This window comes from Pelophylax lessonae, assembly GCF_965119305.1.
Source record: "Pelophylax lessonae genome assembly, chromosome: 7".
NCBI lineage: Eukaryota > Metazoa > Chordata > Amphibia > Anura > Ranidae > Pelophylax > Pelophylax lessonae.
The window spans coordinates 228,985,547-228,999,862 of record NC_138774.1 but is presented as its reverse complement, the minus strand read 5'-3'; the positions used below and the strand labels follow the sequence as shown (position 1 = coordinate 228,999,862).

The window sequence follows — 14,316 nt, the reverse complement described above, 5'->3', positions numbered from 1 at the left end:
GTGTGTAAGGCGGCGACTTGGTCGACCGTGCACACTTTCACAAAATTCTACAAAGATGTTCAGGCATCTGCGGATGCTTCCTTTGGCCGCAAGGTTCTTAGTGCGGCGTTGCCCTAGGGTCCCTTGTGGGGACCACTGGCTTTTGGGATAAGTTTTTTATTCCCTCGTTATTTGTCTTTTCCTGGGTTGTTGCTCCTGTTGAGCACCTGTTTTTTCCTGTTGCCCAGCTGGGTTCCTTCCTTTGGTGAGGTTCCTTTCTTTGATGCGGAGACTGCGTTGCCTTTTCGGCGCGGATGCGTTTCCCACCCCTCATGTTTGCACTGCTTTGGGACGTCCCCATATGTGACGAATATGAAGAGGCGGCGACTGTCGGAGGACGTAAGAGAAAACGGAATTTTTGTAAAATCTTACCTGTAAAATTCCTTTCTCTGAGTCCTCCGACAGTCGCCGCCCCCGCCCCTCTTTTGGGGTTTGGTTGTATACTCTACTGCTATTCCACTAAAACTGAGATATGGTTGCAGGAAGTAGGAGGGTATTGACTGAGGGGACCACCCCTTGAGGGTGGGATATGTTAAAAGCTTTAATGTTAACATATTCTGTTGCCTACTCCTTCGGAGCAAAGTCTAATACCCCATATGTGACGAATATGAAGAGGCGGCGACTGTCGGAGGACTCAGAGAAAGGAATTTTACAGGTAAGATTTTACAAAAATTCCGTTATTCCAAACCGCAAGGGCACCTAATAAGGTACACAACATGCTTAGTAGTGCATGAAATTAAGGCCCCGTTCACATTGGGGCGATCCGACTTGCCGGGGCGACCTCACAAGTCGCGGCGCGCAGCTTGCACCGCGACCTCGGAGCGGCCGGCACAGACTTCATAACATTGAAGTCAATGCAGGTCGCTCCAGGTCGCCCCAAAGAAGCTCCGGACCCTTTTTCTAAGTCGGAGCGACTTGTGTCGCTCCTATTAGAACGGGTCCACAGCTTCTCTATGGCAGGCGACCTGTCAGGCGACCAGGTCGCCTGACAGGTCGCCCCAGTGTGAACGGGGTCAAAGGGTTTGATGATAAATCTTTGACAAGTGGATTTGAATTGAAAGGAATCTACTCTCCTATCTTTCACAGCGTTAATCTTACAGATGGCACACCTTCTGCATGGGAAAAAACCTCCCCTATTTTGGAAAAAAGACAGTGTTGGGGGGGGTCAATTACATTTGGAGTGACCTGTAATCTAAGTGGCGGTACTCCCCTTAAGATCGCAGGAGGGGTGTCCGGCAAAATCGGACCCGAACTCCATCGTTCTGTAATATATGCCAGTGTTTTCTTAGAATCTTTTTCACTGAAAAATGCTGGAGAGAATACGTGGAGAAGAAAGCATATTTATATATTAACAGCTCCAGTTCTCCCATCTTGTTGGCCAGACTTCTAGTATTGGTATACAAACCTCGTAATTTTGTACGGTAGCATAGTGTATCCTCGTTCAATGTTATGAGGCTGCACTTTCGTTTTTTTCAGCCTACCTACCTTGGGTTTTGGATTCCTGGTCACCCTACCCCTAATGCCCACTGTACCTTGCTCCCTGCTGGCTAATTCTACATCAAGACCCTCCCAACCCCCCTATAACCTAGTTTAAAAGCCCCTCTAACTTTTTGGCCATCTTCTCTTCCAGTATGGCTGCACCTTCCCCATTTAAGTGCAGTCCATCCCTACTAAAGAGCTGGTAGCCGACTGAGAAGTCGGCCCAGTTCTCCAGGAACCCAAACCCCTCCTTACTACACCAGTTCTTCAGCCACTTGTTAACTTCCCTAATTTCCCGCTGCCTCTCTGGCGTGGCTCGAGGTACAGATAGTTGCATAGTTAGTGAGGTTGAAAAAAGACATCAGTCCATCCAGTTCAACCTATGATGTGTGTGTGTGTGTTTGCTTTTAACCGTACATAGTATACCCCTTTATGTTGTGGTCTCTAAGGTGCCCATCTAATAGTTTTTTGAAACTATCAATGCTCCCTGCTGATACGACTGCTTGTGGAAGAGAATTCCACATCCTTACCGCTCTTACAGTGAAGAACCCCTTACGCACTTTAAGGTTAAACCGCTTTTCCTCTAGTTTTAGTGAGTGGCCACGTGTCTTATTGTATCTCCTTTCTCTGAATAGTTTTTTCCTTATGCTAGGGTCTCCAGTACAGTATTTGTACATTGATATCAGATCCCCCCTCAATCGTCTCTTCTCCAGAGAGAATAGGTTCAGTGCTTGTAGTCTTTCCTCATAGCTGATGTCCTCCATTCCCCTAATTATTTTTGTTGCCCTTCTCTGGACTCTTTCCAGTTCCAGCACATCCTTCCTGAGGACCGGTGCCCAGAACTGGACAGCATACTCCAGATGTGGCCGGACCAGAGTCTTGTAGAGCGGGAGAATAAATTCTTTATTTCTGGAGTGAATCCCCTTTTTTATACATCCCAGTATTCTGTTGGCTTTGCTTGCAGCGGCTTGGCATTGCATGCCACTGCCAAGCCTGTTGTCTACCAGTACCCCCAGGTCCTTTTCCATCCTAGACTCACCCAGAGGTTCCCCCCCTAGTGAGTAGCTTGCTTTTTGGTTTCTGGCCCCCAAGTGCATTACTTTACATTTTTCAACATTAAGCCTCATCTGCCATGTAGTTGCCTACCCCGTTATTTTGTTCAGGTCCGCTTGCAAGGTTTCCACATCCTGCATAGAAGATATTGGCAAGCCTAGTTTAGCATCATCTGCAAATACTGAGATTGTACTAGATATCCCCCCTCTAGATCATTTATGAATAAATTAAACAGGATTGGTCCCAGGACAGAACCCTGGGGGACCCCACTTTCCACACCCGCCCAATCCGAGTACTCCCCATTAATCATCACCCTCTGGACTCTCCCCTGGAGCCAGTTCTCTATCCAGGTACTCACCTTATGGTCCATACCTACCTTCCTTAGTTTGTACAGTAAGCGTTTGTGGGGAACGGTGTCAAAGGCCTTTGCAAAGTCCAGATACACCACATCCACAGGCTTTCCTTTATCTAGGTGGCAGCTCACTTCATTGTAGAAGGTTAATAGATTGGTTTGGCAAGAACGATTTTTCATGAATCCATGCTGCAGGGTTTGTACGGTCCTTGAAAACCTGGAAAAGTTTTGGAATTTGTAAATGACACTTTCCAGGCCTGGAAAGGTCATGGAAACACACTAAGGTTTTGGAAAAGTCATGAAATTATTTACTGTGGAGGAGCGGGGAGCGGATGCTTAATTATTTTAATTCATTATTTTATTCCCTAATGTTATTTTATTGCCAGTGCCACATACTATTTACTTCGCTTCCGGGTCCACGCTGTCACTGGCCAGCAGCAGCCGAGGAGATGATCGTGAACCAATCAGGCAGCGGGGAGGGCCGGCTGCGGTTTGCCTGGAGACACTGTGACTGGCCAGCAGCAGCAATAACAGCCAGGAGATAACAAACCAATCACAGGCAGTAAGGTCAAACTGCGGACCCGGAAGGACACCTACCTGTACCAGTGCTATACGCTGAATGTAAAAATGCCCCCCCCCCCGTGCTCTTAGCCCCCCCCCCCCTCGGTGCTCTTCAGCTCCCCACAGTGCTTTTCGTCTCTTCCCCCCCCCCCCCCTTGCTTTCTGTCTCCCCCCTCAGTGATTTCCAGTTCCCCCCAGACAGTGCTCTCCAGTCCCCCCCCCCCTCTCCCCCTGTTCTCTCCATCCCCCTAGTTTTCCATGCTCCCCCCTTCCAACCCCCCTGCAATGCTTTACAAACCCCCCCCTTAATTCTCTCCAGTCTCCCCCCCCCCTTGCCCTTCAGCTCCTCCAGTGCTCTTTGCTTCCCCTGTGCTCTTCTATCTTCTATTATGTCTGCAGCCTCTGACCACCTCCTGTATCATGTCTGCAGCCTCTGACCACCTCCTGTATCATGTCTGCAGCCTCTGACCACCTCCTGTATCATGTCCGCAGCCTCTGACCACCTCCTGTATCATGTCCGCAGCCTCTGACCACCTCCTGTATCATGTTCGCAGCCTCTGACCACCTCCTGTATCATGTCCGCAGCCTCTGACCACCTCCTGTATCATGTCCGTTAAATGTACAGTGTGTGTCGTAAAACGTTTGACATTTCGAACATGGGAGAGGCAGCGCTATCTAGCCACGCTAAAGGTGCAAAGCACCAGTCTGCAGCTGCGTGCTTGACAGCTTCCAATCCGATTGCTGGATTTTTCACCCGTGCGCCTGAAGTGACACCGGCTCCCAGCTGTGGCAGCGGTGCTTCCATCTCATCCACTGTAAAACAAGGGACCATTTTGAGTCACGCTCTATCCAGAAACTAAACCCTAACTGCAGAGGTACTGTACACTACAAAGATTGTCATTTATTTTAGTAAAAATATGCTGGGTGTGACATGGATTTTCTTCTTATTTAACATGTATACATAGACATTTCATGAAACATTAGGTCATGAATATTTACGTGAAATCATGGAAAAGTCATGGAATTTTATTGGTGAAAATGTGTATGAACCCTGCTGTACATGATAGGGTAATGGAACATCAGTCTACATTCTTCAAAAGTGTCATAAATGAGGCTATCTTCCCCAAACTGATATTTTTTGAGATTATCTATTAGATATAAAAATGTGTTTAAACTTGTTCAAACCTTCTCACTAATGTAATTCCTTATATCAGTATAGGGCGTAATATTGAACTTCTCAGAATGTAGTAGTCTTCTCTATAACACTACAGACCCTGCTTAGATTCATATACTTACTGGTTCCATCTCAAATTGTGGTGGTATCGTTCCAGTCTCTAAGTCTGACCAATCAACTGTGCTGAAGAATGGATAGTCACAAAGGTTTCCTATCAGCTGTTCGTGTATCGTCGGATCTTTGCATAAGAGCTGTAAAAAAGAAAAAATATAAGTTTAAAGTCATAAACCTGACCAACTTCATCTGTTCCTTTTATTACAAATCTAAATGCCACAATATGCATGGGCACATTGGCTCACACAGAGTTGCATTCAGAGGCATAAAAAAAATAAAAAATTCTTCCAAAGGCGGGCATTTTTCTGCTCAAGTGCAGGAGGCCTAAATGTACTAGAAAATAGCCACACATGTTCCTTTTGACAAGATCACTGATCACACATTTTATTTACACACACACACACACACACACATACACCTAACATGTATATATTTTTTTTTTTTACATTAAAGATCCAGGATCTCAAAACATATCCTTGGACTAGACACCTTTGGTCTGGCAGAAGGGGACATGGCAGCAATGGGCAGGGCCTGCAAGGGAAGAATAGGGTTTTTCCCTGGCTCTTATGTTCTGCAGTATTAAGTATACAGGCCCAGAATAATGGTGCCAATTTTAAAAGTGGCACAGACTGCAACTGAAAGCATTGCAGCTGGTGCTCCTGAATTGACACCTTGGGGGGATTGAGGAATACATTAAAGCGTTCGTAAACACTGCTTGCTGATTTGTACCTACAGGTAAGCTTATAATAAAGCTAGGTAGGTACAAGGAATATCTCCAATGTAAACATCCCTTGTAGTAGAAATAAGGATGACCTGTCCACTTTATGGCGTGATCTGGGGTCAAAAAGACCCCATACCTCTTATTTTCCCTTTTTAAAAGCAAAAGATAAAAAATGAAATTCGATCTTTTGCCTTAAAAAAAAAATTGTTTACTTCTGCTGTAGACCGGAAATTACATCCCTCTGGTCTTCCAAAGCCATAGATGCATTCAGCGACTGAATCTCTGGCCTCTGGTAGCCTCTGTGACCAGCCGGCCGCACCACCAGATGGTTTCTCCGGTGTGTCGGTGAAAGCAGTAAACCTGAGAAACACCGGTGGAGGGGGGGGGGTATATCCCCTCCCGCCACTTCGGTAAGCGATCCAGTGGCTAATTGCTAATTTCTTCAGCCATAACCCTGATAAACCACTTGCAAACGGCAATGCATGTATTGCGATCGGCAAGTGGGTATTTAGCAGTCTGGTTGAATATATACAGTGGGTACGGAAAGTATTCAGACCCCCTTAAATTTTTCACTCTTTGTTATATTGCAGCCATTTGCTAAAATCATTTAAGTTCATTCTTCTTCCTCATGAATGTACACATAGCACCCCATACTGACAGAAAAACACAGAATTGTTGACATTGTTGCAGATTAATTAAAAAAGAAAAACTGAAATATCACATGGTCCTAAGTATTCAGACCCTTTGCTGTGACACTCATATATTTAACTCAGGTGCTTTCCATTTCTTCTGATCATCCTTGAGATGGTTCTACACCTTCATTTGAGTCCAGCTGTGTTTGATTATACTGATTGGACTTGATTAGGAAAGCCACACACCTGTCTATATAAGACCTTCCAGATCACAATGCATGTCAGAGCAAATGAGAATCATGAGGTCAAAGGAACTGCCTGAAGAGCTCAGAGACAGAATTGTGGCAAGGCACAGATCTGGCCAAGGTTACAAAAAGATTTCTGCTGCATTTAAGGTTCCTAAGAGCACAGTGGCCTCCATAATCCTCAAATGGAAGACGTTTGGGACGACCAGAACCCTTCCTAGAGCTGGCCGTCCGGCCAAACTGAGCTATCGGGGGAGAAGAGCCTTGGTGAGAGAGGTAAAGAAGAACCCAAAGATCACTGTGGCTGAGCTCCAGAGATGCAGTCAGGAGATGGGAGAAAGTTGTAGAAAGTCAACCATCACTGCAGCCCTCCACCAGTCGGGGCTTTATGGCAGAGTGGCCCGACGGAAGCCTCTCCTCAGTGTAAGACACATGAAAGCCCGCATGGAGTTTGCTAAAAAACACCTGAAGGACTCCAAGATGGTGAGAAATAAGATTCTCTGGTCTGATGAGACCAAAATAGAACTTTTTGGCCTTAATTCTAAGTGGTATGTGTGGAGAAAACCAGGCACTGCTCATCACCTGTCCAATACAGTTCCAACAGGGAAGCATGGTGGTGGCAGCATCATGCTGTGGGGGTGTTTTTCAGCTGCAGGGACAGGACGACTGGTTGCAATCGAGGGAAAGATGAATGCGGCCAAGTACAGGGATATTCTGGACAAAAACCTTCTCCAGAGTGCTCTGGACCTCAGACTGGGCCGAAGGTTTACCTTCCAACAAGACAATGACCCTAAGCACACAGCTAAAATAACGAAGGATTGGCTTCACAACAACTCCGTGACTGTTCTTGAATGGCCCAGCCAGAGCCCTGACTTAAACCCAATTGAGCATCTCTGGAGAGACCTAAAAATGGCTGTCCATCAACGTTTACCATCCAACTTGACAGAACTGGAGAGGATCTGCGAGGAGGAATGGCAGAGGATCCCCAAATCCAGGTGTGAAAGACTTGTTGCATCTTTCCCAAAAAGACTCCTGGCTGTATTAGATCAAAAGGGGGCTTCTACTAAATACTGAGCAAAGGGTCTGAATACTTAGGACCATGTGATATTTCAGTTTTTCTTTTTTAATAAATCTGCAACAATGTCAACAATTCTGTGTTTTTCTGTCAGTATGGGGTGCTATGTGTACATTCATGAGGAAGAAGAATGAACCTAAATGATTTTAGCAAATGGCTGAAATATAACAAAGAGTGAAAAATTTAAGGGGGTCTGAATACTTTCCGTACCCACTGTAACTTTTTCTTTTTTTTCCAACTAATTGTTATTGGGTTTTTTAAAAAAATTAGAGCATAAAATACAATGCATTCTTTACACAGAGAAAAGAAATCAAAGCAAACACTATAAAACAATAGACTGCAAAAACTCTTGTATAGCTGTGATTAAGGGGGCCTTTGCCCATTTGGATAAATATTGGACGTCCAATTAATCTGTGAGAGCAAAAGAAAAAAAAAAAAAAAAATGCCTACCTATACTTAACATATAAATGGCAAGGTCCCAGAGAAAATGGACTACGGTAGAATAGCGAAATACCAATAAAAATATTAATTGGGGGAGAGGGAGGCGAACGTGAAAAGAAGGGTAGCTTAACTGTTGAGTATGGGAAAAGAGGTATGGTTTTTCTTTGCAGATAAAACAGAGGACCAGATGGAAGAATGTTGTATCTCATCTCTCTTGGGGGGGGGGGGGGGGGGGGAGACATTGATAAAGGAGCATCATCAGGATTCATATCATTTTGAGGATTGGTCAGGCTGTAAAGAAATGTCCAGTGTTTCTCTGAGGTAAGAGAGCTTTAAGATCATTTTAAAGTTCCGAAATGGTCGGTGTGGAAGAGGAGATCCAATGTTTGAGTATCCGTCTGCGGGCCATGAGAAGACCAAGCAAGATCCATTGATGATGGTGTTGAAGATTCAGGGATTGTCACCTCTTTTGGAGGGATGTTCATCTTTGGACAACCGAAGAGAAGTATGGGGTCCTTGGGGAGCAATAGATTTGTTACTCCATGTATGAAAGCGAGAACATGAGACCAGTACTTCAGTACTTGAAGATAGCGTGGCAATCCCACAATCGATGAAGAAGGGTTCGGCTTTGAGGAATGTATCACTTTTAAACTAATATAGGATATGTATTACTAGGTATATCCAATGCCAGTACCGAATAATTTGAATATATGAAAAATAAATTATTTAATGTATAAAAATGTGAATTGTTACAAGGCGTACTTAAATAATGTTACCCTAACATTTAATATTCCTAATATGTGGCTGCTGTACCGTGTACTTGTAAGAAAATGTATCCTGCTTCCTTTGTGTGAAATCTCTGGTGTTCCTGCCAGTCCATCTGCTTTCCTCCCAAAAACGGACCACACCTAGGCATGGGAGCACCACAGCATGGTCCATTTTCTATATGTGCTGGGAACTCAGCCTACTCTCCTCCAAAGATCAGACTTGTCCTTTACAACCCACCCTTCACAGCCATTCACTGGGAAGACCAGTATGTTACTATTTCTCGTCCCCTAGCTCTTATGCAGCTGAGAACAGAGGATACAGTATGTGATCATTTATAAAAAAGGGAAAAAAATATATTTATATTTTTTAGATCTATGCACAAATGGTTTGCCTTTTATTTCAATTTTAAACTGAATGGGTTTTTTTTTACAAGGTGAGGGTTTACATTAACATCAACTTTTTTTCTTTTATGACAGAAATGGCAAAACTTGGCTTTGAGCTAATGCTGTGCCACGAAGGAGACATTGATCTGATAAAGGTATTTGTTTTGTCATCTGTCTTTATATTCTATCTTTATATGAAAACCATTAAAACTTTGATAGTTTTTTGCAGGGAGCAAGTGGGGGGGCATTTATGTGAACTTGTCATTAACATGTCTGTGGTCCCCCTGCTTCAGATTTCAACCATATCTAAACCCAAGCACTAAAATGTAATATATTGCAGCGTAGCAGTCCTTTGGTGTGATGGCTGCATTAATTTTCTTTTTTCAGGATAGGAACATTTTTATTAAGTACAAAAAGTGCCCATTCCTGCCAGAAATGCAATTCCTATTTGCTATGAGATGAACTAAAGACAAAAAATCTTCTTCCGCTTCTACAAACTGATCAGCTAGCTCTATTTGATACGATCAAAGGCAGATTTATTAGTAGTCACACATGGTGGCAACCAGGGTTCTCTCCATAGATGCACTGGAATAAGTGTAGCCACTGAGGGACAGGAAGTACTTTATATGCATGATCGCCAGGTGAAAATAAAAGGGGGGGGGGGGGGTAAGCCTGAAAAAGGAAAACTTAAGCAGCCCTCACATCTAAGGACTGGTAAGCTGTAATATATGAAATTTCTGCTATAGGATTTAGAGATGCTTTATATTGTTCCGGATAAAAGATGAGATTCTCACTGGTCAGTTTGGCCAGATGGCCATGCTGACCATTGTAAGCATTATGGTGATACACAGACTCCAGGACTGTGTAGTGAAATTTTGAAGTGGGTGACCTGTCACACTGGCTGGTGGGAGTGGCAGGAGAAGACATTTACAACAGCTTAGTGCAGCGGGGGAGGGGGGAGTGGGAAGTGTTATAAATTAAAGGGATTGTAAAGGCATAAGTTTTTTTTTTTTTTTTTTTTTTTATCTTATTGCATTCTATGAATTAAGATAAATCCTTCTGTGTGCATCAGCCCCCTAATACTTACCGAAACCCATTTTTATGTAGGGACAGGGCAGCCATCAGAAATTTTGGGGCCCCTTACACAGTTTTAGGCCTGGGCCCCTCCCATGGATCCGACCGCCTTTATTCCCTAAGGCCCACCTACTATGTCATCATCCTCCTCCAGTCGCATGTCCTCCTTCTCCTCCAGTCCCATTTCCTCCTTCATCCAATGTCCTCCTCCTCCAGTCCCATCTTCTCCATCCCAGGAAAATAAAGGTGAACGGTTCTAGTAAATGCCAACCCTCCTGTCCAAGAGTGAACAGCTGAAGAACAGGGGAGGGCAGGGCCTATAGCTGTGTGTGAGGGCTAGTGGGGGGGCAGGTTGCAACCCAACCCTGTTTGGGGCCCCTCGGGATGCCTGGGCCCCCTACATGTGTATGGGCTGTACCCCCCTGATGGCGGCCCTGTCTAGGGATGTTGCAGGGGTGTCTCAACTGCCTGCGACTCCCCTCCTCATTGGCTGAGACTGCAGCGAGGAGTGATTGGCTCCTGCTGCTGTCCACGTCAGCCAGCCAATCGGGAGAGAGGGGGCTAAGCTGGGTCACCGTTCCCTGTCTGAATGGACACAAGGAGCTGTGACTCAGCTCGGGTGCCCCCACAGGAAACTGTTTGCTATGGGGGCACTTAACAGAGGAGAGAGGCCAGGAGCACTAAAGAGGGACCTGAGAAGAGGAGGATCCAGGCTGATCTGTGCAAAACCAACTGCACAGAGCAGGTAAGTATAATATGTTTGTTATTTATTTATTTTTTTTTTTAAATGAGACTTTACAATCCCTTTTTTTTTTTTTTTGGGGGGGGTTTTTGTTTTTTTTTATTCTATTTATTTAAATGTTCAACATAGTATAAGCATGACACGTGTCAAAAAACAACACAAAAAAGAAAAAGCATAAATGAGTCCTACATCAGTACAAGTGGCCAGCATGACCCAACAGATAATGAAGATCTATGTCAGGGTAAGAGTCTACAACAGTTTCATATAAAGAATTTGTATTTTCCCATAATAATATATGTACCCACTTACTGTATCCAGATATACAGTCAGGTCCATAAATATTGGGACATTGACACAATTCTAATCATTTTGGCTCTATACACCACCACAATGCATTTGAAATGACACAAACATTGTGTGCTTTAACTGCAGACTTTCAGCTTTAATTTCAGGGTATTTACATCCAAATCTGGTAAACGGTGTAGGAATTACAACAGTTTGTATATGTGCCTCCCACTTTTTAAAGGACCAAAAGTAATTGGACAATTGGCTGTTTAGCTGTTCCATGGCCAGGTGTGTGTTATTCCCCCATTATCCCATTTACAAGGAGCAGATAAAAGGTACAGAGTTCATTTCAAGTGTGCTATTTGCATTTGGAATCTGTTGCTGTCAACTCTCAATATGAGATCCAAAGAGCTGTCACTATCAGTGAAGCAAGCCATCATTAGGCTGAAAAAACAAAACAAACCCATCAGAGAGATAGCAAAAACATTGTGTGGCCAAATCAACTGTTTGGAACATCCTTAAAAAGAAAGAACGCACCGGTGAGCTCAGCAACCCCAAAAGACCCGGAAGACCACGGAAAACAACTGTGGTGGATGACCGAAGAATTCTTTCCCTGGTGAAGAAAACACCCTTCACAACAGTTGGCCAGATCAAGAACACTCTCCAGGAGGTAGGTGTATGTGTGTCAAAGTCAACAATCAAGAGAAGACTTCACCAGAGTGAATAAATGGAGTTTGCTCGTGATAGGTAGTCCAAAAAGTGTGCCACATCCCTGGATTAAAGTATAAAGAGAAAATTCCCCTATTGTTGGGACTTTTAAGGCACATAAATATACAGATTCAACGATCTATGCAAAAAATTATGAAGTTTATTAAAGTGACAAACATAAGAGCATAAATGTTAAAAACATTACAGGCGAAAATGTATGCATCAAGAATATAAAACCGTAACCGTGAATGATGAAGGTTGTGGCCCAATATATTTCGGAAAATCAATTTCCTTCTTCAGGGGCAATTCACAGTAGAGGTATTCTGATAATAGAGATAACAATATAATTAGACCCACCACACATACTAAGTAGGATCATCATATATAGTATAGCTATTACACTTCAAACACATTGGCCAGCAAGTACATTGTTAATATATGTTTTTTCTCTCCTCCCAAGAAAACAGTTGGAAAGAAAACACTTACATGGTTATTCTTGTCATACATATGGAGCCTGTAGGGTAGCTAAAAGCAGAGCTGATTGACCGCATATGTAAATCCACTATCATTGATATCCATACATTCCAGGATTTTTTAGGGGACTGATGTATTAGAATAGTGATTGTGGGGTAATTTGCATAGAAGCCCCCCAGGTTTTCCAGTCTCTGTGGTCACCTGAAGTCCCAATGTTGGCTGCAGCACACAGGAAGCCGACAATGGCGGCCAGCTATAAGGAAAAAGTATATAGACAGGATGTCTTGATTAGTTATTTGGGCTTAATATAAGTCTCCAAAAATAGACATCTGGATCAATAGGGTATTCACCAGAGTGTCATGTATAGGGGCATAGAGGTTGTAGTTACCTGTGTATGATAGGACCCACCGATTCCACATACGAGATCGATCAGCACAAAATGGAGAGTGTGGATAAAAGTGCTGGCAATGTGGGGTGTTAAAATATTACCTTAATTGGTCCTCAACTGCCGGCAGCTGGTGCTCAGCCTACGGGGCTTCCTGGATCACAAGCGCCATGACCGCCCCGTCATCTGTGTGCGTATGACAGACCGTCATGACGCTAGGCGGAACCGGAAGTGGCGCTTGCGTTCCACCGGCACGGGTCACGTAACCGGAAGCAGAGAACTGCTTCCGGTTTGTGATTGGCTAGGTCCGCCCATGTATGCAGAGGACTGCAATGGGTAGGGCCAGCCAGGGACAATGAACGCCACTAGGCGATCTGTCTCCCCGTGCCGGGGTGGTCACAGAGATCGGGAAACAATCGGGAAACACCATTGTTTCCCGATCTCTGTGACCACCCCGGCACGGGGAGACAGATCGCCTAGTGGCGTTCATTGTCCCTGGCTGGCCCTACCCATTGCAGTCCTCTGCATACATGGGCGGACCTAGCCAATCACAAACCGGAAGCAGTTCTCTGCTTCCGGTTACGTGACCCGTGCCGGTGGAACGCAAGCGCCACTTCCGGTTCCGCCTAGCGTCATGACGGTCTGTCATACGCACACAGATGACGGGGCGGTCATGGCGCTTGTGATCCAGGAAGCCCCGTAGGCTGAGCACCAGCTGCCGGCAGTTGAGGACCAATTAAGGTAATATTTTAACACCCCACATTGCCAGCACTTTTATCCACACTCTCCATTTTGTGCTGATCGATCTCGTATGTGGAATCGGTGGGTCCTATCATACACAGGTAACTACAACCTCTATGCCCCTATACATGACACTCTGGTGAATACCCTATTGATCCAGATGTCTATTTTTGGAGACTTATATTAAGCCCAAATAACTAATCAAGACATCCTGTCTATATACTTTTTCCTTATAGCTGGCCCCCATTGTCGGCTTCCTGTGTGCTGCAGCCAACATTGGGACTTCAGGTGACCACAGAGACTGGAAAACCTGGGGGGCTTCTATGCAAATTACCCCACAATCACTATTCTAATACATCAGTCCCCTAAAAAATCCTGGAATGTATGGATATCAATGATAGTGGATTTACATATGCGGTCAATCAGCTCTGCTTTTAGCTACCCTACAGGCTCCATATGTATGACAAGAATAACCATGTAAGTGTTTTCTTTCCAACTGTTTTCTTGGGAGGAGAGAAAAAACATATATTAACAATGTACTTGCTGGCCAATGTGTTTGAAGTGTAATAGCTATACTATATATGATGATCCTACTTAGTATGTGTGGTGGGTCTAATTATATTGTTATCTCTATTATCAGAATACCTCTACTGTGAATTGCCCCTGAAGAAGGAAATTGATTTTCCGAAATATATTGGGCCACAACCTTCATCATTCACGGTTACGGTTTTATATTCTTGATGCATACATTTTCGCCTGTAATGTTTTTAACATTTATGCTCTTATGTTTGTCACTTTAATAAACTTCATAATTTTTTGCATAGATCGTTGAATCTGTATATTTATGTGCCTTAAAAGTCCCAACAATAG

At 44.2% G+C, this 14,316-nt stretch overlaps 1 protein-coding gene across 2 annotated transcripts in view; it reads left to right on the top strand.

The window, feature by feature from the left end:
- Nucleotides 1–14,316, top strand: part of HAUS7 (HAUS augmin like complex subunit 7) — a gene marked incomplete at its 5' end in the record, with an annotated part of 217,766 nt that overhangs the window by 154,164 nt on the left and 49,286 nt on the right. For both annotated transcript variants that reach the window (XM_082263028.1, XM_082263029.1), the window contains one exon: nucleotides 9,131–9,192. In XM_082263028.1, coding sequence (XP_082119154.1) covers nucleotides 9,131–9,192 — 62 coding nt within the window. The remainder of the gene's footprint in view (nucleotides 1–9,130; nucleotides 9,193–14,316) is intronic.